Raw genomic sequence first — 25444 nt, 5'->3', positions numbered from 1 at the left:
TGCTGAACTGAAGATTGATTTCGTTTCAAGCTGACAGGGTCTGATACAACGTAGTACTAGAGCAATCTGAGCTGACATTCGTGATTCAAATCGGAAAAGTCATGATGTAGAAAGTAACGGTGACTATCTGAGCATGTGTAGATTGTGTTCATAATTTCTTTGTCTCTTAGGTTATTCGAAACGCTGTTTTTTTTCATGAGGGCTGTTTTACTTTAGATCTACACTCAAGCAAATTGAGTAGTGAAAATCATAAGGCAAATCTTATGATGCATCAAAAATCATCAAAATCATAATTTCATAAGATAAATATGAAAAATATACCTCTTCAATATACATCTCATCTATCACTATTATAGTTTTCATACGAACAACTTATGAACTTCACAAGTAATGAGAGAAGTTATGTTTGTCATATAAATTTCGCACAATGTTCCTAAAAATTTCGTTTGAATTTCATAAGGCGTTTTATTGGAATTCCTATTTTCGGGATTTCATAAGGCGGTCTTATGATTCGCTTACGATATTCTTGTGGCTAAAAATCATACGAAATCATTATGAAATTCCATATATTTTTTGCCTGAGTGTACAACTAAAACATGTCAAGCGCAACGCCGAGATCTAGTTCTCATTTTCGAGCACAAACTTGAAACAGATTTAAAACTGCTCGACGGAATTGTTTTAAATTAATGAATATTTGAAACTCGAATGAAGAACTGTTTTAAATTTTTTTGCGAGAGTGTCTGTAACGAAATCTGACAGAAGAGATGTCAAAGCGTCGAATAACATTTCAGAAATTATCAATATAGCTTTAAATACTCTCAATATAAGCTTTAAGTACTCTCGCTCACTATGATCCAGAAATTCTAGAAGCTCCTGTAAAAAAATCATATCGTTTTTGAAATCTTTAATTTAGTTTGTTTGTTCCTGATTTCAAACATCAAAGTGAATAGACACAACATAGGAAAATGTGATTACCAGTTCATTTTACATCGCGCCCGAAAGTAGCCGTAAATTTGTGTTGGTATCAACAATCATCTTGAAGGAAATCATTAGTTAATTTCTATCAGCTGTTTTTATTCATTGATTGAAATTTTGTGTTTACGTGAAAATTCTGCAATTGCCCTGGTTTAGCAGCGATTAGCGGTTGATTTTTATCTCGTTTTTATCATGATTCATGGTTCAAGGCTACTCAACAAAAAATTGCTGCGTCACAGCGAGCTTCGATTTTGCAGTGGATTGGCAAGTATTAGATTTACTATTCTATAACCTTGATGACTTATCTTAAAGTTTTTTTTTGTTTAAATCCTAAAGTTTTGATTGTGTTTTAAGCTGTAATGAACAATTTCGTTTTTCTTGATGATCGATATATTTTCTTTCTGGTGGACGGGTTGAACTTTGGCTGATTGATACTGCGAATGTATGCGTACTTGTCGTGGTCGTTAATTAAAATGTAAACTATGGTAGTGGTACTTTGTTCATGATGACTGGAAATTGCAATTTACGATAAGATTAAAATGTTGTCTTACGTGGAGCGTAGATCAGAAGTAGTCGCATATAGAACTGATTGAGGAAGGTTGTTTGAGTGACACTAATAGGATTTAATGCTTGAAAATATTTACTATCACATTATTTGTTTGTGGTTACCGGCATATATCGAATTATTCGCAGATGAATGCTTCGAATCGCATCAATATCAAAGTCCGTCAAGGCACTGTTTCTGGTGTACGGGAAAAGCTACCCAACGGAAATGATTCGTTCGCCTTCCGTGGGATTCCATACGCGAAACCACCCATCGGGGATTTGCGATACAAGGCACCACAACCGTTGGAAAAATTTCCAGCACCAATATTAGACTGTAGTGTTGAACGAAGCGTGTGCTTTACAAGGAACATTTTTACCCAAGAAATCGAGGGTTCGGAAAATTGTTTGTTCCTAAATGTCTACACACCTGAGTTGGAAAGTGATAACAAATTGCGTCCAGTAATGGTATTTATTCATGGTGGTGGTTTCTTATTCGGCAGTGGCAATAGCGACTGGTAAGTTTATCATACATTATTCGAGTTAAAATGATTAGAAACGTCTTTAAGATTTGTTTAAATTCTAAATTCCAAGATAAATGGAAAATTATTTTGTAAACAATGTTTTACGTGAAACTGCTATGTATCAAAAACGAAACGTTCATCAGTGGTTTCTTCCTTTATTCCAGTTATTCACCTGAATATCTGTTACAGGAGGGTGTCGTAACAGTGACACTCAACTATCGTCTAGGATCACTCGGGTTCCTGTACCTTCCCAGCCAAGGTATTGAAGGAAATGCTGGCCTAAAGGACCAGTTGATGGCTTTGAAATGGGTGAACCAGAATATATCAAAATTTGGCGGAGATCCTGCGAATATAACACTTTTTGGAGAGAGCGCTGGTGCGGCATCGGTGCATTTGCATCTCCTGTCTCCTAATTCAAGACAGTATTTCCACAAAGCCATCTGTCAGAGTGGATGTAGCATCATGGAGTGGGTGATGCAACTGAATCCGGAAGAAAAGGCAAGAACATTGGCCAAATTGATTGGATGTCCGGGCAACAGTGATGCCGATTGCTACGACACCCTAATGACGGCTTCCACTGCGGATGTTGTTGGGCGAATGATGGGAGTGATGACAGAAGACGAAAAGATTCGCGGACTACCGATGCCATTGAAACCGGTAGTAGAAAGTGCAACGGCAACAGATGCTATTGTGACAAAATCCCCGATTGAAGTACTAAAAACTCCAAACAGCTTATCCAACATTCCGTTAATGCTGGGAATTAATAATCGAGAAGGAACGATTATGCTGCTGGATGCTGTTAAAAAGTTAGCAATTTATGACAAAGACATTGCACGACTTATTCCACGCACCGTTAACGTGAATCCCTACACGGTAGCTAGTAAAGAACTTGGCGAAGAGATAAAACAGTTCTATTTCGGTGATAAACAGGTTAGCATGGACACTCTGCCCCAACTGGCGGATTTGATGAGTGACTATCACTTTGAGATTCTTGCGAACACTTGTGCAGAGTTACATGCGAAATACCAACAGCAATCGCCATTATATTATTACAACTTCAGCTTCGATGGCGAGTTGAATATGTACAAAAAGTTACTCCAACTCGACGTTGCGGGTGCATGCCATGCTGACGAATTGGCGTATCTATTCCTGTAAGATTTGCGTTTTCGGTTGCATTCCTCTGTGTCTGTATTATCCTCTCTGATTTCAGTTTCCGCATGGCACCTGTTGAAGTGGCTCCGGAATCTGCTGAGGCCCGCGTTCGCTACTACATGTGTCGAATGTGGACTAACTTTGCCAAGTTTGGAAATCCCACTCCGGTTGACGATTCTACGTTACCATTCCGCTGGAATCCAGTAATAAACGCTGATCCTAACTCGAAAGAAGAGTTTCAGCTTGACTGTCTAGACATCTCGGCTGATCCGAAGATGATAAAGAATCCAGACAAGCAGCGAATAGACTTTTGGCGAGGAATTTATAAGCAATATAACGAGGGTTTCTTTAATTTTAAACTTTGAATGGTTATTAGAAGTTTTGTAATAAGACAATAAAATGGATGAAGGTTCTGTTTTTAACAATCAGTGTTTTCTTCTGGGAAAGTTGGTTTTAAATGGCATTCATTGTAACGGGTAAAAAGAGCTTTCCAGAAATTGAAACGACCCTCAAAAGGATTGTTGATAATTTTCGACGCATCATTCAACTCTACGGCTAATAACTCAAAATTTGGTTTCGTTCCTTCGGTTCCATTAATCGTTGGCCAGCGGAACCCTAAGATATCATTGTTCGGTGTGGGATTACCACTTTTCGCAAAATTTGTCCACAGTTTGCACATTGTTTGACGAAATTTACAGGCTTGTCCAGCAGGGTCAATCGATTCTGTGGAGAAAAATGACGACCTATGAACGGAATCGATTAATTAGTAGAACATTGCAACGTTATTCCGATCTACTTACGAAAATAAGTAGCATAAATCGTCACCATGAGCTACTCCTGGCAAATTGGATGGTGTTCTGGCTAGCTCTCGTAGCTTGTTCAGCTCGGACATGTACGAAAATACGTAAAAATAGAGCGGTGAGCTGAAATGAGAAATGTGGACTTATTAAGAATTTTACTTGTCTCATTTCAGATCTATAACAGTTTTTAAGTTTTATTTTCAGTCATAAAGTTGTTGCAATACCATGAAAGCAACATAAAATTAAGTTCTAATATAATATAACTTAGGAGACTCATTTCTTCTTCTTCTTCTTTTTTCTGGTTGGCGTCACCTCACTTGTGATGACGCCAATTCGATGGCACAGCAACTTAGGCTATATTGCCATTTAAATTTTTTTATAGTCTAATGGGCTTTCTTTTCACTGAACTACATGCGAAAATCTCGCTCTGTGGCTACGTCGAGTCGTCAAAGTACGGATAAAAAACCTTTCTTTCTTGTGAAATACTCGAATTTTCTCTAGACTAACACGATACAACGTGCTCACCCGTTGAGAGTTTCACCGGAAGTCAGACTCATTTCATCTCATGAGTTAACGTTCGAGTTCAATAAAAGTCCTGAAAGGTGTTATCACAGATAACAGATATACAGGCTCGAACAAAATTTCTTAAAATCCTGTGTAAATTTCAAATTTGCTATACGTTGGAAACACTACTGCCACCTACTCGAATGTTCGCCGCGATCTTTCAAAACGTTCCACTACGTTCCGGAACGATAACAAAATCCTCCTACCTGTTTTAAAAATATTCCAACTACAACAATTTTTACACTTACCAGGTACCAGAATTTGTACGCTGCGTAGGATCAAAAGAGACGGCATATATCGCGAGGTGCTACACTGCAAGCATCGCATTTGATCGCCACCAAGAGCAAAAGCACTATACCTGGGGTCAGGTACAGGCAGCACAGCAAGTGCAGTGGTGTTCACAACGACGGCAGAGCAACTGAGATAGCAGTAAACGACAGAAGACTGCCAATTGGAAACAGCAGAAGACTGCCAATTGGAAATCGTTGGAAGAGCTTCACGTCGTTCTTCACGATAAAGGAACAGAGACATCAGCTACAAGGTAGATTTAATTTAATTAATTTTTATTTCTTATATCTGAAATTTTACTAAACATAAGTTTTTATTTTGGTATTATTAATTTACAAAAAAAATTAATGTAATGGATGATCTCATGGAAGATCATCCGAATCCGATTCCGGATACTAGTAAGAGTTTAAATACTCCGAGGGCTAAACATTATCCACAGGGTACCACTGGGCCATGGATAGTCTATCTTCGAAAAAAAGAAAAGATTTTAAATTTGATGCAAATTACCAAGGATTTGACATCACATTTCTCTGAAGTTAAAGAAATATGTAAAGTTAATAGAGATAAAATTCGAGTTGTTGTCAATGACTTGAAACAGGCGAACGAAATTGTAACCTGTAAATTATTTTCTGTTGAATATCGAGTTTACATTCCATCGAAGGAGGTGGAAATTGACGGTGTTGTGACTGAAGCAAGTCTGACGGCCGATGATTTACTTAAAAATGGAGTTGGTCGTTTTAAAAACTCCATGCTTGAGGGAGTTAAGATACTCGAGTGCAAGCAATTGTACTCAGCATCTATTGTCGATGGAAAAAAGTCGTATCGTCCCTCAGATTCGTTTCGTGTAACATTTGCCGGATCTGCGTTGCCTAGCCATGTCTATATCGATAAAATTCGTCTTCCTGTTCGGCTTTTCGTACCGCATGTTATGAATTGCACGAACTGTAAAAAATTCGGGCATACAGCTACTTACTGTAGTAATAAGTCCAAATGTATCAAATGTCAAGGGCCTCATAAGGATAATCTTTGCGATAAAGATGTTGAAAAATGTGTTTATTGTGGGGAGAGACCTCATGATGATCTTTCAGTATGCGCTGCATTTAAGTTGCGTAAAGACAAAATGAAGCTTTCTTTAAAAGCACGGTCTAAGCGCACATATGCAGAAATGCTTAAAACGGTCATACATGTCTCCCCCTTGGAAACCGAAAACGGTTTTTCAAATCTTATGGAGCCAGAGGAATCTGACTCCGACGGAAATAGTGAAGATACCTCGTTTGTCACTCCTCAAGGGTCTGTTAAGAGGAGATTAACAAACCACAAAATACCTAAAAAGACACCTAAAATTACATCTTCAAAAAAAGATCCCCGTGTTAAAGCTAAAAAGCCAAATTTAAAACCAAAAACTGTGCCTCCTGGTTTGTCAAATTCACAAACCAATCCAGAAACTAGCTCAAGAAAAGACAATAATCCAGTGGGCTCCGTTTCACATTCACCAACAGGATTACTTAAGTTTTCGGAAATTGTAGAATGGATTTTCGCAGCATTCAATATTTCTGAACCTCTAAAGACTATCATAACGGCATTCCTTCCAATAGCTAGAACTTTTTTGAAACAGTTATCAGCTCAATGGCCAGTTCTTTCAGGTTTTGTATCATTTGATGGATAATTTATCATCCGCCGCAAATGATTCAATCACTGTTCTGCAGTGGAATTGTCGAAGCATCATGCCAAAACTTGATTCATTTAAAGTTTTGTTGCATAGTCAAAAATGTGATGTCTTTACTTTGTGCGAAACATGGCTTACATCAAACATAGCCTTAAATTTTAATGACTTTAACATTATACGTCTCGATAGAGACTCTCCGTATGGTGGAGTGCTTTTAGGAATTAAGAAATGTTATTCCTTTTATAGATTAAATATTCCTTCGACTTCTAGTATAGAAGTTGTTGCTTGTCAAATAAACATTAAAGGAAAGTACATTTGCATTGCTTCAGTATATATTCCTCCAAGAGCTCAAGTTGGACAACGACAGCTTAATGAAATTGTCGAAGCCCTTCCTGCTCCACGTTTGATTTTAGGAGATTTCAATTCGCACGGAATGATGTGGGGTTCCGTTTACAATGATAGCAGATCATCCTTAATATATAATATTTGCGACAATTTTAGCATGACGGTACTAAATATGGGTAGCATGACACGGATCCCAAGACCTCCTGCACGTCCAAGTGCATTAGATTTATCTCTTTGCTCGACTTCAATTCGACTAGATTGCACCTGGAAAGTATTTCCTGATTTACACGGTAGCGATCATTTACCAATCATCATCTCAATTAGCAGTAACAAAGGCATTGCTAATTCAGTTAATATTCCATATGATTTGACAAAAAATATTGACTGGATGAAATACCAAAGTAATATTTCAAGTGCCTTAACTTCAATGGAAGAGCTCCCCCCACTTGAAGAATATGACTTCCTCGTTTGTGCGATTCTGGAGGCCGCAGAACAAGCCCAAACCAAACGATTTCTTGGTCCATCGTCTAACAGAAGGCCTCCAAACCCTTGGTGGGACAAAGAGTGCTCAGATGCTAAGCACGCGAAACAAAATGCCTTCAAGACGTTTTTAAAACGAGGAGGAGGAACTCCTCAGAATTTTGAAAAATTCTTGACTTTAGAAACCAAGTACAAGAGCATACTTCGGGCCAAGAAATGTAGCTATTGGAGACATTTTGTCGAAGGTTTGTCAAGAGAAACCTCAATGAGCACTCTTTGGAATACGGCCAGACGAATGAGGAATCGTAACGTAGAAAATGAGAGTGAGGAATACTCGAACCGATGGATATTTGATTTTGCGAGGAAAGTTTGTCCAGATTCTGTTCCTACGCATAGCATTATTAGGGAATCTTTTTCAAATAATGGTTCCATTGATAGCCCCTTTTCAATGATGGAATTTTCAATAGCACTCATGTCTTGTAACAATAACGCTCCTGGGTTGGACAGAATTAAATTCAACTTGGTGAAGAATCTGCCCGACCTCGCAAAAAGACGTTTGTTGGAATTGTTCAACAAGCTTCTTGAGCAAAATATTGTTCCACCTGACTGGAGGCAAGTGAAAGTTATCGCCATTCAAAAGCCGGGGAAACCAGCTTCCAATCACAACTCATATAGACCCATCGCGATGTTGTCCTGCATCAGAAAATTGTTCGAAAAAATTATTCTACGACGTCTCGACACTTGGGTCGAGACGAACGGTTTGTTGTCAGATACTCAGTTTGGCTTCCGTAGAAATAAAGGGACGAATGATTGCCTTGCATTACTTTCGTCTGACATCCAAATTGCCTTCGCTCAAAAGCAACAAATGGCATCTGTATTTTTAGACATTAAAGGAGCATTTGATTCAGTTTCCATTGATGTTCTTTCAGACAAGCTTCACCAACATGGACTCCCAGCGGTTATAAATAATTATTTGCACAACCTTTTGTCAGAGAAACGCATGCATTTTTCACATGGCGATTTGGTAACATTCAGAATTAGCTACATGGGTCTACCGCAAGGCTCTTGCCTCAGTCCGCTCCTCTATAATTTTTACGTGAATGACATTGACAGCTGTCTAGTATCCCCATGTACACTAAGACAATTGGCAGATGATAGCGTAGTTTCAGTTACTGGACCCAAAGCTATTGATCTGCAAAAACCATTGCAAGATAGCTTAGATAACTTGTCCGTTTGGGCTGTCCATCTGGGTATCGAATTCTCTGCGGAGAAAACAGAGCTGGTCGTCTTTTCAAGAAAGCATGATCCCGCGCAGCTTCAGCTTCATATGATGGGAAGAATGATCCAACAGGTTTTGACTTTCAAATACCTCGGGGTGTGGTTTGATTCCAAATGCACGTGGGGAGGACACATTAGGTTTCTGATAACAAAATGCCAACAAAGAGTAAATTTTCTTCGAACAATAACCGGATCTTGGTGGGGTGCTCATCCGGAAGATCTAATAAAATTGTATCAGACAACGATACTTTCAGTGATGGAATATGGATGCGTTTGCTTTCGTTTCGCTGCAAACTCTCATTTTATCAAATTAGAGCGAATTCAATATCGTTGTTTGCGAATTGCTTTAGGCTGCATGCATTCGACACATACAATGAGTCTTGAAGTTCTGGCGGGAGTTCTTCCATTGAAGGATCGTTTTTGGGAGCTTTCGTCGCGACTGCTAATAAGATGCGAGGTACTGAATCCCCTAGTTATTAATAACTTCGAAAGGCTAGTTGAGCTTCAATCTCAAACAAGATTCATGACTGTATATTTTAACCATATGTCACAGGAAATCAACCCTTCAAGATATATTCCTATCCGTGTCAGCCTCCTAAATGTCCCTGACTCAACTTTATTTTTCGACACATCCATGCAGCGCGAAGTGCGTGGAATTTCGGAACACCTACGCTCGTTGGAAATCCCAAAAATATTTACAAGTAAATTCAGGCATATCGACTCTGAGAAAATGTTTTACACGGACGGATCGCGAATTGAAGAAGCGACAGGGTTTGGTATGTTCAACAATAATGTTTCGGTCTCCTTTAGGCTTCAAGAACCTGCATCTGTTTATATAGCAGAGTTAGCAGCAGTTCATTATAGTTTGAGTATAATCGTCACATTATCTCCAAACCATTATTTTCTTTTCACAGATAGTCTGAGTGCAATTGAAGCCATTCGCTCAAAGGCTGCTGGCAAAAACGAACCTTTTTTCTTGGGCAAAATAAAACAGTGCCTGAACGTCATATTGAATAATAATTATCAAATCACAATAGTTTGGGTCCCGGCTCATTGCTCCATTCCAGGCAATGAAAGAGCCGATATTTTAGCCAAACGTGGTGCTATTGAGGGTGAAATTTATGAGAGACCAATTGCTTTCAATGAATTCTATAGCGCGTCTCGCCAAAGAACACTTGCCAGCTGGCAAGCTTCTTGGGATAAAGATGATCTGGGTCGGTGGATGCACTCAATTATTCCTAAAATATCGACAAAGGCATGGTTCAGGGGATTGGATGTGAGTAGAGATTTCATTCGTGTGATGTCCAGACTCATGTCCAATCACTACACGTTAGATGCACATCTCCTTCGAATTGGACTTTCCGAGACTAATCATTGTGCTTGTGGCGAAGGTTACCGCGATATTGACCATGTTGTTTGGACATGCGTGGAGTATCGTGATGTCAGATCTCGACTAATAAATTCCTTGCGTACCCAAGGTAGACTATCCAATGTCCCAGTTCGCGACATTCTTGCTTGTCGTGACGTTCCTTACATGAAACTTATTTATTATTTCATTAAGTCCATTGGAGTTCCAATTTAAATTTTATTTTATGTTAGATTGTTTTCTCTTCCATGAGTTCAACCAATAGCCAGCTATCTTATATTAAATAAAAGTGATGAATTGATACAAACAAACCTGAAATAGTTATAAGATCATGTACAAAATAAATGTATTTTATTTAATGTAATTTATAATAGCAACTCGCTTGATAAAAACAGTGTTTAGATTAACTAATGAATACCAACATACTAATAGGACATTCGAAATGTATTAGGTTTAAAGTACTATGTATTGTAGATGCCACGGCGAAGAAAAACTTATGTATATTGCCTATGAAATAAACGTATTTATGAAAAAAAAAAAAACAATTTTTACACTAATCACTAAGTGTTAAAGACAATTTTATTTCTATGTCGCATAAATCACACTAGAATTCGATCGGAATAAAACAAAAATAAGCTTGCCATTTTAACCAGCAACAAAACAAAAATCTAGTTTGAAGTGAATGTTGCACCCAAAACTGTGGTTCATGTGAAAGCGCCACCCAAATCGTGGTGGCACCTCGTGTCGATCGTGGTGACATCTGCAAGTGTTCGCCACGCTGATTGACCAAATTTTACACATAGTTCATATGTAAGCCTGTATATCTGTTATCTGTGGTATAATATATTAAAGTTTAAAATATTTTTTTTGTGTGTGGAGTCACAATAAATTATTGGATTACGTTGATACTACATTTAACTTTCTTTCCAGTTTTTGCAATGACTGAGCGGAAACATATATTGGAGAAGCCAAATGAATGAAAAACTAACAGAAAAGATGAATTTTTGGAAAAAGATACGCTCAGAGACAGGACTCGAACCTGCGTTCTTATGCATTCCGTGCATACGCGCTATCATTTCGCCACTCTGAATCTTGTTTTAGTCACTCTAAAACGCCAGTTAGACACAATAGCGCGTACATCGAACATGGTCTACATCCTGGCCGTCACCCGACCGATACTTTATATCCAAACATCTTCTCTGTCCATCAAACACTAGTCTTCTCGCTTTATACCTATTTTTCCGATCAAGCATTGAGTAGGAGAGTGTATTTATAATCGCTTGTCACCTTCTTTAATGGTGCCAGTTGCTGGCTGGACATCGCTACAGACAGTCACGTACCCAGAGGGGCCCTGGGCCCTCCCGAAATCAAAAACATAATTATTTAGAATGCTTCAGACATGTGTTACAGAAATAACAAGACAGTAAACGTAATGAAATGTAATACAGTTCCAGTGGAAAAATTTAAAGTGTATGTTAAAAACAGCCGTAAAAGGCACACCGAGAATTAGGTACATAAGCAATCTTCAGTAATGGGCCCCTACCGAAATGAAATCCTGGGTGCGGGCCTGCCTACAGACAACAAATGAACCATGAATTGATCGAAAAACGACCACTATGGGTCAGAAGTCACGGTAAAGTTATTTTGTTTCACGACTTCACACAAAGCAAAACCGGTTAAGGATACATTCAAAGCACTTGGCTGGGAGCCGCTATCCCACACGGCGTAGTCACCATACGTGGAATACCGTCTTACGGTTACGGGGCTTTGGAATAGTAATCCTATAGACTATAAAATTGGTCACATTTATCCTCAATGGTTGTTTGAGATGAGTATTTACTCGCTCCTAGTTAACTAATACTCGCATACATTTTGTGTTAGATACCCTCATCGTGGAGAAGTCGGTTGTCGGTTGTCGCAAAACTGCCGTACGACCAGCGTTGCCAGATTTGTCTGACAAATGTCAGATTTTTCTCGTTTCGCCAGACACTCAAACTAACCAGATCTTTTGCCAGATTTTCCCAGAAAAAATGAATCTGGGAAAATTTGGAAAATCTGGCAAAAGATCTGGTTAGTTTGAGTGTCTGACGAAGCGAGTGAAATCTGGCATTTGCCAGATAAATCTGGCAACCTGGCAACGCTGATTGAAACGCAAGATTATTACAAACAGAGTTGCCAGATCACGTGTGTTGCTCAGGACGCACACTGGCCATAACATTTTTTTTCAAATGAAAAATTATTTACTTTGGAAATGTGTTTGAACAAATAAATTGATCATGTATATGGAACAAGTCTTCGTGAAATACCAGCAGACAAATGAGGGGTTGAACAATACCGAAATACCTGTGTTATTCATAGACGTTTTCCTGGGTTAAGAAACATTTCGGAGTTGAAAGTTTTTGCCTTTAGCAAGACTTAGCTCCAGCGCATTAGGCTGTAGTTGTTCATGCTGTGAAAACTGGACAATATGAAGTACGTGTGTTTGGACTGATCTGAAAAGCGCTTGGTTGAGATTCAAAATCCACTACCGGATGAAGAGGCGCGTGAGACTTGCGAGAAGTGGAGAAGTGCATTCGTGCCATGAAAGATTTGAATTTTACTAGCTACAATGAAAGTTTAATACTTTGTCTTGTTATTAAAAGGGAAATGAATGAGAAATACATTTCTCTTTAAGTTTCAAAACAATTGCCAAGTGTATCACTTCTACGTTGTCACCCTGTACATGAGCCATCGTGATGGCATAAGTTAGTATTAGCTAGAATCGTGATATTCAAGTTCTGTACAATGTTTTGATCGATTTCTTAGCTTGAATCATGAACTAAAGTAGTACTATTGGATAGTCTTACGCTAAATATTTGTTATCACCTCTGATGAATAAAGTGCAGCTCAGCTGCAAGATAACCGGCAAACTTGTTTATGTTGTCACCCAAAATCTGCAACATACTCTCCATCGTTTCAGTTGACAGTTCTGCATCATCGAAAAAGTATCTTTTGATACTATGCAAAGCCTCTTCTCTATCGAGATCGTTTTTGATATTCAACGTAGTTGGAATAATGTGCTGTCCAAGATTGTTCTGATAGACTGCCAACGATTCCAAGACTTGGTTTGCTAATCCAACACCTTCCTCGTTTGTGATTCCCATTATAAACGGAATATCAGTAGTGAAACGCTTTTGGATTAGTTTCAATGGATTATCGGTTACAACAGGATCTTCTGCATTGAGACCATGAACCTCAATGACTGGAGTAAAGGGAAAGTTTACCAAGACGAGTCTTTCTTCATCTGTAAACACCTGGTACTGCAAATCAGTCAGATTTTGAGGAGTGGCATTCATTAAAGTTTCTAGAAATAGATGTGTTGAATTTTTGTAATGTTTCATATTGGTTTCATTCGTCAAACTTACCATACACCATTCGGTCATTATCGCTTGATTTGCACCCTAATAATGTAGCCAACTTACGAGCTCGACCGTCTGGATTTTTTTGCAAGACCCATTGATTGAACACCGTTCCACTTTGCGCAATAGCTTTATGGAAATAATTACTAGTGTGGAAGGAAACAAAAAATGAGAAGAATGTTATAAAAACTAAACAATTGTCCTCACCGTGACGTTTCCGACAGATAATGAAAGTGTACTGATGCGGCACCAGCACTGTGGCCAAATATTGTAACATTGCTAGGGTCCCCGCCGAACTGTCGAATATGTTTGCTCACCCAGCAGAAGCTCATCCGTTGATCCTTCAGTCCCATGTTTCCGTGAATTCCGACGGCGGGCATGCAAAGAAATCCTAACGGTCCCAGGCGGTAGTTCACCGTGACTACGACCACGCCTTCCTGAACGAGATGTATGGGACAGTACATTGATGATTGGGCACTGCCTCCAACGAAACCACCACCGTGAATCCAAATCATTACTGGCATAGCATCGTTTTTGATGGATATATTTGATGTGTAAACATTTAGATTCAGACAATCTTCCGACATCCGATCGTTGGGAAGATAATTGTCTACCGAGTAACAACCTGGCCTATCCTTGCTACAATCTATAATTTCCGTTGGAAATTTGTCCAGTGGCTGAGGTGCCTGTTTAGAAGAATGGTTGAACATTAGATTTGTTATCCAATCAACGATCTATGATCATTAGTCTAGTTATTAGAATCAGGTTATATTTCATCAAAGATCGAATTCGATACCTTGATAGAATTCTGGTTGATATGTGCCGAAAATTCAAAATTCCTTCTTAAAACATGAATAACATCACAGTAGTTCCTGACATAGTATAGTTAAAATCATTCAAATCTTCAAGTTGATGAATGCTTCTTTACCAAAATAAGAATCACTTTAACTAGAAACTACCTCACAATATTAGTTCGGTTGTGAAGGCATTTTACTAACTAGTGCGATCATCAATATATAAAATCAAGTTTTGTTAAATGATTGGCGTAAAGAAAGTGCAAGAGTTCCATCTCAACAAAAGTAGCAGTACTGTACAACATACAACACCGACACAACACTAATATGCACATTGAACATGAAAACGATTTCATACAGAATCTTTGTGTATCTGGATGATAGTGGATTGGAATCATTACAAGATCATCATTTGAAAGTTTACGTGGTATATGAAAAAATACATTATGTAAACGGAGAGTTTACTTCAGTCAAAAGAACAACGCCAGAGCTTTTGAGATAATTATCGATTCTAGTAATAGAAACACCTACAACAAAAACCATTCATCGACTAAATAATCAACTGCAATGTAAAACAAGGCACATCTTGTACGACTTTTACTAAAGTATGACTTATTCATGTCGAACATATTCTTCGACACAAATAAGACGAGGTGAAGGAGAATAAAACATTTGTTGGCCGAAGAACTGCACACTATTCGAGTCAGTGAATGTAACTAACGAAAGCAACAAAATATCCCTGCCGAATTAAATAATTACAACTCTTTTTTTATAGTAATACAACTTTGCAATGAAAAAAAAAATCACTTATTTCTTTGGAATCGATTTTAGGTTCTTAGAAGAAGCGAATTGTTGAAATTATTTTATGTTGAACTACTTCGGATGCGTTTTCCTTGAATGCAAAGCTGTTGCAGCTGAATATTTAAACTGCTTTGGTTTGAATATCACAGTTGTGTATCTAGTTTTACGTTTGGAATGGTTAAATTCCACAAAAGGAACGTAATACTACGACTTTTCATGTTCTGCTTTTTTCTGATGCAGTACCCACCTTTATGGAGATTTAAGGTTATGTCCATTTAGAATCCGTAATAATAAAATCATTTCTCTTCTTTTCTAATGAAAATTCACACTTTCTTCTTGATTCCTTCAATTAAACGCTGCTCAACTCCGGAGTCAACTTCCTTGGCACATTTGTTTCACATTTTGGTCATCTAAGTCGCGTCCCAAGCCGTTTTTTTTTTCATTTTTTTTGCTTCCGCTTAATTTTTGTCCAAAATCTCTCGATGAGATGGAACTGCGGGCAGTTAGGTGGATTTATGTTTTTACCGATGAAATTTACGTTATTATCGTGGTACCACTGGATGACTTCCCGGCTGTAATGGCAACTCGTCAAATCTTGCCAAAACTTCACGGGACCTTTATTCGTCACGAACACCCTAGCTGCATATCCCTTGCCAAATCATCAGTTTTTTTGATAAATTCGTCCATAAAAGCAAACTTAAACTTCGTAGGAACATCTTCTCGTGCCGTCGCCATGTAGAATGTTTGGCCAGGAAGCTGTCCGAAACCCATTTTGAGTAGGTTTCACCGTCGATGAGTAGACATCCTTGGTACTTCGCCAAAACTTACTGGCACAATTACTGAGCAGGGCTGGCAATAATCAACTCAGTACTTCATCATCACCGAGTTCAGCTCGCCTGCAAATCGGTTTCAAAAGCATCGCTGAACGAGTTGAGTAACTGAGTAACCATTTGTGTAGAGAAAACATAGTCTCAACATCGTAGTGTCAAGCAATCAGCAGATGAGCGCTGAGTGCACATCAAATATTAGAACCCACTGAGAGACGATTTGTGAGTTGTGATTTGATGTGTTTGTACATCAACACATTGAATCAGATTCTTATGACACTGTCTCGCTTGTATTCCCCATCCACCAGAGTTGCCATGGGCGGCCAACGTTCGAATCGATGCCATTTCAATCAGATTTTCAAGACATGTTCTCGTATGCTGGAAAACGCATTCGGTTCAGTAGCCAGTTGTGTTTAGCTCGAGACATACAATTCAATCGTTTATGGTATACATCACGCTACGGTTCGACATTTGTTTTCGTACATTAATGCTCGTGTTTGTTTTGAGTACCAGCAAAAACAAAACCGAAAATCTGGGTTGTGTTGGCAGCTTTGTGGCTTAAGCATACACTCACCGATGTAGCTCGGTACGGTGATGCCAAACTCAGTACTCACTTTTTAAAACTAGGAATGAGAGAATGAAATCAAAACTGAGAACCATCAATACCATCATAATTTGATGTCAGCGGGTATAGGTGAGTGTGTTTGTTTAGATCAGCGATGATTTTCATCTTTAACATCATTTTACGGATTGCATCGTAAATCATGAGGTGAGCTAATGAATAGAAAAAATCGAATCTTATGAGCGAGTTTTTGTCACCCTTGTTTCTGAGCTCGAGTTTTGGTAACGAAACTTTGCTTCAATCTTCTGTTTGGTAGCTTGCTCGCAAACGAATTCTTTGAACGGTACTGCGAGCAGCAGCGTATTTTTGTGCGATTTCTATATATGATAGTCCAGGGTTTGCTCTGACGGTTCTCAACACCTTCTGGCTCGGCTTGCGGTCATATGTCTCACTACGACGCTTACCTTGAGCCACTCGGTCCACGCTCTTTTGCTCCCTGAAACGTCCGAGCACATCATACACGGTTGATTTGGTGATTTTCAACGTTTTTGCGATTTTCATAGCGGACCACGTTGGATTATTTAAGTGGGTGTGCAGAATTTCGTCTCACCTCTCGGTAAAATAATTCTTGCATCGGTCACTTTCCGTGCCGCTGTAACACAATTAGTGATTCAGGATTCTAACAACAGAACTTTATCTTCCAGCGACTAATTTAAGAGTGTACTTTGAGGTTAACTTGGAGTGTATATGAGGTTATTTTGGTGCATTTTAGGTCTATGGTAATGAACTGCCCTTAACAACACTTCATAATGCCTATAACTTTAAAAAAACGCATGTAACGCTCGGTAACACCTATAACTTACGAGGAAGTAACACAAGTATTAACCTCAGTGGCGTACCGAATGCTTCCTTCGGGCCACCTCCCTAGATACGCCACTGATTAACCTTGAAAGAGTAACGTATGTAATGGAGTTATATAAACAAAAATTACGCATGTAACGCCTATTAACAGCTTTACCTTCAAAATTTTATGCCTGAAACTTTAAAAAATGTAGCGCATGTAATGTTTCGTAGCACTTATAAGTTACAGAAAAGTAGTACATATAACAACTATTAATTATGGAAACGTAACGCGCGTAACGCTTCGTAGCATACTAACTTTGAAATGTAGAACGCATGTAACGCCTAGAACTCAATAGAAGTAACACATGTAACACCTATCATTAACACAAAAGTAACACATGTTACACTTCATAACACTTTTACCTTCAAAACGTAACGCCTAAAATTTACAAAATTTAAACCATGTAACGCTTCGTAACATCTATAACTTTCAAAGAAGTTACACTTCGTAATGACTATAACCTACGAAAAGGTTACGCTAGTAACGCCTAGAAATCATGAAAACGTAACGCGTGTAACGCTTTGTAACACCTATAACTATCGAAAAAGTAACGTATGTCACGGTTCGTAACACTCCTAACTTACAAAAAAGTGATACATGTAACGTTTATAATTTATGAAAAAGTAACCCATGCAACGCCTATAACTTACAGAAAAAAACGTGTGTAACACTTCGTAAAACTTACGAAAAAGTGACGGACGTAACGGTTCGTAACGCCTCATAACTTACAAAAAAGTTACGCATTTGACGCCTCTTAATATTATTTAATATTATGTAAAAATAATGAATGTAACGCTCCGTAACGCTTTAACTTTAAAATATTTACGCGGTAGAAAAAGTCTGTGATTGAGAAGATATAATGCATGTAACATAATGCATGTAGTCTACAAAACAGGAATGCCTCATAATCAGAGTTGCCATTTTAAAATCTGTGTACCATATGTATTGCATATTTTCGATCATAATCTTTGAAAAAACATTTTGAAAATATGCCATTTTTTACAATATTCATAAAAACCTGTAGAAATCTGCGAATTTTGATAAAATCTGTGTTCTGTGACACAGCATCTGTGTGGCAAACTAGGCGAAAAAGTCTGTGATTTTACAGTGAAATCTGTGAATATTGTAACTCTGCGCATATCAGTTTATCTTCAAAATATAACGCCAATAACTTACAAAAACGAAAAACATGTATTGCGTTACCTATAACTTACAAAAAAGCAACGCATATAACGCTTCGTAACGCCTATAACGTACAAAAAAGTAGCGCATGTAATGTTTCGTAACACCTATAACTTAATGGATATACTCGGTTCATGCACTCAGAATCTTCTCTGGTAGTTTATAATGAAATATTGTATTCAAGAAGCTCATGAATCACCGAGATTCCTGAAAATGACGTGAAACTTCGGCACCAAATAAATAAGTGTTTTGCAAGTAGCATTTACTTTACGTCTGCTTAGCGGTTCAATTTGAACTGTTTGAGTTTGCACTGCTCTGCACTTACGAGTCTAAGACGAAACATAAAGAAAAGTAAGCTGTTTTGTTGTCTTAATAATAACATGCTTAAACACAAAATACTAAAACTCAACCGAATATACAAATACACCCTCCTGCATATTTTTTCGGATATGAGGAACATTCCAGGAATCTTGTTGAGCGTCGAAAAAGTTATAACAATCGGTTCTTGTTAGGGCCAACAATTCAATCCCGAAGAAAGGCTATAGCAGGATAAGCATGTAAAATCTGCCCCCAAAGGGAATTCATATTGTTATACCACATTCGAAAGGTCATAGACTGTAAACTATTTTCTCAAAGTTTCAACCCTTTAACTGCCACATTCACGGAACTAGGGTGGTTCTATTGATTTTTATTTTATTTGATTTTTGAAGAAACTGCTTCTCCGAAAAATTTGATAAAAATCAGGCATGTTTAAGGCATTATGGGGATGCTTTACAATTTGTTCCAAAATTTTTGAAGATGTATTTCTTTTAATAAAAAATACTAGAAAATTTTGAAACATATTTTTTCGCTCTTCCAATTTTTGCACCACCCTGGATTTTTTAGTGATAAATAAAGAATTTTTGGACATGTTAAAATGGTATGTTTCCATATTTTTTAAAAATGTGTACGACCAAAATATTTGATTTTTTCTAAAAAATTAATAACAGTCGACCATGCGTCCCCATCGAATTCTGAGAGAAGGAAACGCATGGTGCTTATCTTAGCAGTTTCTAGTAGTAGTCGACCATGCGTTCCCGGGAAACGCATGGTGCTTTGTTCTAGTAGTTTATGATGCAACTCAAGCGCAGGGCTTAGAAATCAAAGTAACGAAAAGAAGGAAATGAGTATCAACCTTTGCATAATACATACACGATCATACTTCGGGTACAACCTAGAAAGCTACAAAGCGAGAACTTACTGGTATGTGGTTCATATATGAATGGTAGTAATACATGAACGTCGCGAGTATCACACATATGAAATTCGGTTATGGTAGTCAAGAACTAGAGCGAGTGTCAGTTTTTTACGTGTTGCTGATGGATGTTAAGAAAGAATAATGAAAGAAAGAATGAAAATTTCATTACAGTGTCAAAAGTTATCATAAAGATATGTTATCGAGGGATGTGTACAGTTTTCTGGAAAAATGTATAATAAAGATAAAGTTGGAGTTTTGAGTTTGAAAACTTCAATCGAATATCTTTATGATGGTTTTCATGGTTTGTAGACTGAGAGCGCTGTATATGTTTTTATTTATTCTAAAATTTGAAACAACAACAGATATAAAAAAAAATAGTGATGCGTTATTTTTCATTTTTGAGTTATAACCTTTGCATAATTTCAAATCAAGCATTTATCGACCATGTCTATTAAAAAACTTGATTCGCTGAATCGATCTCTTTAATTTTTGGGTATATTGTGTAGAAAGCTCCATATTTTCCAGAAAATATCTGAGAATACATAATTAACTCAGTAAGTGATTTTCACTCTCAGAGGAACGCTTCCAGGTTTTTACAGGTTTAATATGGTCAAATATCATTGAGCTTCGTGATATGCTGGTGTAAATGAGAAAGATTTATTCGTATTTTTGTTCAAATTGCGAACGGGAAGTTCTAATAAGATAATATTATCAATCCTTGGATTGGAACGAGTGCAAAAAGTATCGGAATATAGTAGCTCTGGAACAGAAGTTTTTGAAAAGGATGTTCTGCCAAGTAATTTTGGATTTAAAGCTTTATCACGAGATGACCCAATTGAGACACACAGATCACAAAAAAGCTATTCGGGCCGGTAATAAGTCTCATTTTTAAAAGCTTACAAGTACTATATCGAGTACACTACAAATTCGACTGGATATTTGGGAATCCAGCGCCGTTGCTGTGAATGCGTTATTGGCAATAGAACTGTTGGTTGCTGTTCACACGAGGCCGCCATTATTCACTACCTTTCCTTATGCTCGGTTTTTATCCAGAATTGTGAGACCGGCGAAAATATTGTCAGAAATGCTTAAATCAGAACAGCTACCAAGTAACGATGATAATTCTATAGAATAAACGAAAGAATCAGAGAGAAAATGTGTGCATTGAAAGAGCAATGTATTTTTATAACATTTTTATCCCATTTCCTATTTAAATGAAAAATACAGTCAATAATTTTCAGAAATTTTTTCGTGACCTTTCTTACATGAAACTTCTTAATCATTTCATAAAGACAATTGAAGTTTTAATTTAATAATTGACCCTTTTGGGTCTTAGTATTGACTCCTACTGCGTCCATTAGTTCATCCAATAGCAAAATTTTATTAAAAATGATGTGCTGATAAAAAAACTCCAAGTGGGTTATGAAATCAACCACAAAATGTATAAAAATTTCAGCTTATTTTAAAATTTATAGCAGTTCATCGTTTGGTTTAAATAATATGATATTTAAAAAATAAGAAGAATATGCTTTATTATACTCAAATTGATGTGACTATATTAGTATTATATTAGGATAAGAATTCTATGTAAAAGTGATGCTACGGCGAAGAACAACTTATGTAAATTGCCTTAAGAAATAAACGTATTTATGGAAAAACAATTCTAAGAAATCGATTCCAACCTTCATCAGTGGCCACTTTTGTTTGACACCAATATAAAAAAGAAAAAATTAAATTCACAGCTGTTTCAACTCGCTATTTATTTAGTGAAATGTACAGAGCTGGCAAAAAGAAAACCGCGTTGTACGAGACCCAACAGTGCAAAACGATTTGACCATTTCATGAAACACTATCGAATCATCGAATTATATACAGTCACTCGCTGTAGTTCTTGACTGCCGTAACCGAACTGCATATGTGTGATACTCGCAACGTTCATATATTACTACCATTCATATATAAACCACATACCAGTAAGTTCTCGCTTTGTAGCTTTCTAGGTTGTACCCGAAGTATGATCGTGTATGTATTATGCAAAGGTTGATACTCATTTCCTTCTTTTCGTTACTTTGATTTCTAAGCCCTGCGCTTGAGTTGCATCATAAACTACTAGAACAAAGCACCATGTGTTTCCGTTTTAAGAGAACTTTATGGGAACGCATGGTCGACTACTACTAGAAACTGCTAAGATAAAGCACCATGCGTTTCCTTCTCTCAGAATTTGATGGAAGCACATGGTCGACTGTTATTGATTTTTTAGAAAAAATTAAATATTTTGGTCGTCCACATTTAAAAAAAATATGAAAACATACCATTTTAACATGACCAAAAATTCTTTATTTATCACTAAAAAATCCAGGGTGGTGCAAAAATTGGAAGAGGGAAAAAATATGTTTCAAAATTTTCTAGTATTTTTTAATAAAAGAAATACATCTTCAAAAATTTTGGAACAAATTGTAAAGCATCCCCATAATGCCTTAAACATGCCTGATTTTTATCAAATTTTTCGGAGAAGCAGTTTCTTCAAAAATCAAATAAAATAAAAATCAATAGAACCACCCTAGCTCCGTCAATATGGCAGTTAAAGGGTTGAAACTTTGAGGAAATTGTTTCCAGTCTATGGCCTTTCGAATGTGGTATAACAATATGAATTCCCTTTGGGGGTAGATTTCACATGCTTATCCTGCTATAGCCTTTATTTCGTGCTGACGTACACTATGTGCAGTTCGGAAGCGCTAAAATCGCATAGAAAAAAAATTATGTTTGTGTTTGGCTCAATGTATCGATAATTTTCCAAAAGAAGCATTGATAATATATCTAAAAGTTATTGTAAAGTGAATTTTTTGGTCTCTTTCTCAATCGTTCTTCAACAAATGAACATATTTGAATGACACTTTCACAGATCACAGATAACACAATTAAACTTATTGCATGAAAATGACGGATTTTTTTTTCAGAAGTATTTTATACAATTTCTGGAAACAATAGATTTTTCGTTCAATGTTCTGGACGTGTGAAAATTTGTGGCCCAGTAGTTATTTTAAAACTTGTTACGAAAAGTATGACTTCACCAGCGGAGCAAAGAGTAAAATCTCTGACTCTAATTTTTCTTTAGTAATATGCTTCAACGTGTGAACTAGATTCTATGATCTTGTACAAAGGAAACTAAACTATTGATTATTATTATTATACTCCACCTGAAATCTCAGTTTTCCAATGGGGGGCTTGCCGTACGGGATTCCTCTAAAGCAATAGCACTGGGCCCCGTTTGGTAATTGTTCTATCACTCCCGATACCAGACCCGGAGCAATTTTAACGACGGCTCTCGGTGGAACATCATTATCCGACCAGTCTGCGGCGATGTCGCTAGTGTTGTTCGCGTAAGACGCATCTGTGGTTTCATTCAATTGTTTTCTCGTGTCGCTCATGCCGAATGATTGAATTTCCGAATGATACTAATTGAATATGATGTGTTCTTCTCCCTTTCAGAACAAACGGATGCGTGGCTGTGGTGGAAGATTGTGTAACCAGATAATGTACAGCTTTGTCTAGCAAGTACTGATAATTGAATAACTACACACAGCGGGGATAGTTTCGGTGCATTAGCTCGTTCATTTGCATTTAAGTTTCAGAGTTGATAGAGGAAATATGTCAGATAAACCACCGATAGTGCGAACAAAACTGGGAAACGTATCAGGAGTAAAAGCCACCCTCCCGAACGGATTGAACTGGTATTGGTACAAGGGAATACCTTACGCCGAACCTCCCGTTGGAAATCTCCGGTTTATGCCGCCAGTTCCGTTGGAGAGGTTTAAGATTCATCTTTTGGATTGCACCAAAGAAGGAAATGTGAGTCTCAGCAATAGTTACATTCCACCGGACAGTATAGGATCAGAGGATTGTTTGTACTTGAATGTGTATACGCCAAGTGGTCCAAATGCGCCGCGTGAGGAAAAACTTCCGGTTATGGTTTGGATTCATGGCGGTGCCTTTTGTAGTGGGAGTGGTAATTCTTCGATCTACAATCCGGAATATATGGTGCAGGAAGGAGTCGTGGTTGTGACATTTAATTATCGATTGGGACCACTCGGTTTCCTGTGTTTACCTTCGATGGGTATCTATGGAAACATGGGACTTAAGGACCAACGACTGGTTTTAAAATGGGTACACGATAACATTGGGGCCTTTGGTGGTGACCGTCGGAATGTAACACTTTTCGGAGAAAGTGCTGGTGGTTGTTCAACGCATCTTCATTGTCTCAGTCAGGAATCTGCGAAATATTTCCATAAGGCAATTTGCCAATCGGGAGTTGCCACAAGTTATATGGTGCTACAAAAAGACGCCGAAGTGAAGGCCCGGCGGTTAGCACAATTTCTCGGCTGTCGAGGAAACACTGATTCGGAGATTTACGGTATACGAAAACTAGTTTTAATCTAGCAATATAAATGAAAAGATAATAAAAACTTGTTAATTTTTCCACAGAATTTCTGTTGTATGTATCGGCGGAAGAAATTGCTAATAATCAAACAGGTGCCTTAACCGAATATGAACAAACGTTGGATTCTCTGTACCCATTCAAACCAGTCATCGAAGTTATGGAATCTGAACAGCCCATATTAACGAAAAATGTAATCGATCTCATGAAAACTCCAAATAGAATCTTGATTCCTATTATCATGGGCGTCAATAGTGAGGAAGCCGCTTATAAAATAAACACTTTGGTAAATAATTTTGAAAGATACCGCACCGAATCAACTCGATTCGTACCAGACTCTCTTGATGTACCCGAGGATCTCATGAAATCTGCCGCCGGTAAAATTCTCAAATTTTACTGCGATAGCTGCGAACCAACGGTTGACAAGGTTCATGAACTAACTCGAATATTTTCCGACAATTTATATGTTATACCTACGTTACAAGCACTTGAACTGGGCAAAACTTTTCAAAATCTGTATGTATAGTAACGGTGTTGAGAATGAAATAATTTCTGATTACATTTTCAGATCAACTACTTATTTCTATCAGTTTGCCATGGAAGCAGAGTTGAACAAATATCGCCAGTTGTGGAAGGTACCGGATGGATTTCAAGGAGCTTGTCATGCAGATGACGTTTGCTATTTGTTTAGTTCGTCATTCTTTTTCACGAAAGCGGTCAAAAACGGATCTCGGGCTGATCGGTTGAGAAGAACTGTGTGCAAATTGTGGACCAATTTTGCCAAAACCAGCGAACCTACTCCAGCGGGCTCCAACATGGGCTTTCAGTGGCTACCGTACAGTTCGACAAAAGAAAACAACCTAAATTGCTTGCAGCTGTCGGATGATACCAAAATGATAGAAAATCCTTTCCGTGAAAGAATGCAATTCTGGGAGGGTATTTACAATCGGTACAATGGATCTTTTCTGAAACCAAAGACGACTTATATTTAGATAAGATTACGATTCCAAATTAGGTATACTGCTTCCTTCTCTTGAAAGTCTTCGATAATTTATTTTGTATTTATATTCATATGTTTTAATGCTGTATTTATGATATGCTTGATGTTGATTAAAAAATTTATTCTTGAAAAATTTATTCACATCCGAACGTTAACAAGTCCTAATTAGAATCCGTTCTTAAATTTATTGATTTGTTTATTGAAAACAAGTATCATTCACCTGAATAGGGTAAAATTTTTTCAAGTATCGGAGAGGACAGAGTAAATAACTCTCAAGTTTTCTGTTTAATTTTTGTTCAGCGGCCACTTATAGTAGGTCGATT

At 37.6% G+C, this 25444-nt stretch overlaps 3 protein-coding genes across 3 annotated transcripts; 2 read left to right on the top strand and 1 right to left on the bottom strand.

Moving 5' to 3' along the window:
* Nucleotides 1-994: 994 nt before the first annotated feature.
* LOC131437610 (acetylcholinesterase-like) lies at nt 995-3619 on the top strand. Its single transcript, XM_058607073.1, has 4 exons — nt 995-1239; nt 1669-2036; nt 2207-3193; nt 3253-3619. The coding sequence occupies exons 1-4, from the start codon at nt 1168-1170 to the stop codon at nt 3557-3559; spliced, it is 1734 nt and encodes a 577-aa protein (XP_058463056.1). The 5' UTR covers nt 995-1167; the 3' UTR covers nt 3560-3619.
* Nucleotides 3613-23138, bottom strand: LOC131437609 (venom carboxylesterase-6-like). The gene is made up of 6 exons (XM_058607072.1): nt 22884-23138; nt 13587-14065; nt 13386-13525; nt 12847-13324; nt 3995-4117; nt 3613-3937 (listed from the first exon to the last, which is right to left on the bottom strand). The coding sequence occupies exons 1-6, from the start codon at nt 23112-23114 to the stop codon at nt 3613-3615; spliced, it is 1776 nt and encodes a 591-aa protein (XP_058463055.1). The 5' UTR covers nt 23115-23138.
* Nucleotides 23139-23175: 37 nt separating this feature from the next.
* LOC131437612 (esterase B1-like) lies at nt 23176-25225 on the top strand. Its single transcript, XM_058607075.1, has 3 exons — nt 23176-24097; nt 24169-24637; nt 24690-25225. The coding sequence occupies exons 1-3, from the start codon at nt 23335-23337 to the stop codon at nt 25111-25113; spliced, it is 1656 nt and encodes a 551-aa protein (XP_058463058.1). The 5' UTR covers nt 23176-23334; the 3' UTR covers nt 25114-25225.
* The last annotated feature ends 219 nt before the right edge of the window (nt 25226-25444 follow it).

The sequence above is a fragment of the Malaya genurostris genome, chromosome 3, assembly GCF_030247185.1.
Source record: "Malaya genurostris strain Urasoe2022 chromosome 3, Malgen_1.1, whole genome shotgun sequence".
Classification (NCBI taxonomy): Eukaryota; Metazoa; Arthropoda; class Insecta; order Diptera; family Culicidae; genus Malaya; species Malaya genurostris.
This window is presented reverse-complemented; position numbering and strand designations above follow the sequence as displayed.

Bases quoted from the DNA above. Each gene is read 5' to 3' on its own strand.
- LOC131437610 (XM_058607073.1), top strand. From the start codon at position 1,168: ATGATTCATGGTTCAAGGCTACTCAACAAAAAATTGCTGCGTCACAGC. The intron at 1,240-1,668 runs GCAAGTATTAGA...AATTATTCGCAG, and splicing joins TTCGATTTTGCAGTGGATTG to ATGAATGCTTCGAATCGCAT. The intron at 2,037-2,206 runs GTAAGTTTATCA...CCTTTATTCCAG, and splicing joins GGCAGTGGCAATAGCGACTG to TTATTCACCTGAATATCTGT.
- LOC131437609 (XM_058607072.1), bottom strand. From the start codon at position 23,114: ATGAGCGACACGAGAAAACAATTGAATGAAACCACAGATGCGTCTTAC. The intron at 13,325-13,385 runs GTAAGTTTGACG...ATCTATTTCTAG, and splicing joins TAATGACCGAATGGTGTATG to AAACTTTAATGAATGCCACT. The intron at 4,118-12,846 runs GTGATAACAAAT...TTCTCATTTCAG, and splicing joins CTGCACTTTATTCATCAGAG to CTCACCGCTCTATTTTTACG.
- LOC131437612 (XM_058607075.1), top strand. From the start codon at position 23,335: ATGTCAGATAAACCACCGATAGTGCGAACAAAACTGGGAAACGTATCA. The intron at 24,098-24,168 runs GTATACGAAAAC...ATTTTTCCACAG, and splicing joins CACTGATTCGGAGATTTACG to AATTTCTGTTGTATGTATCG. The intron at 24,638-24,689 runs GTATGTATAGTA...TTACATTTTCAG, and splicing joins GGCAAAACTTTTCAAAATCT to ATCAACTACTTATTTCTATC.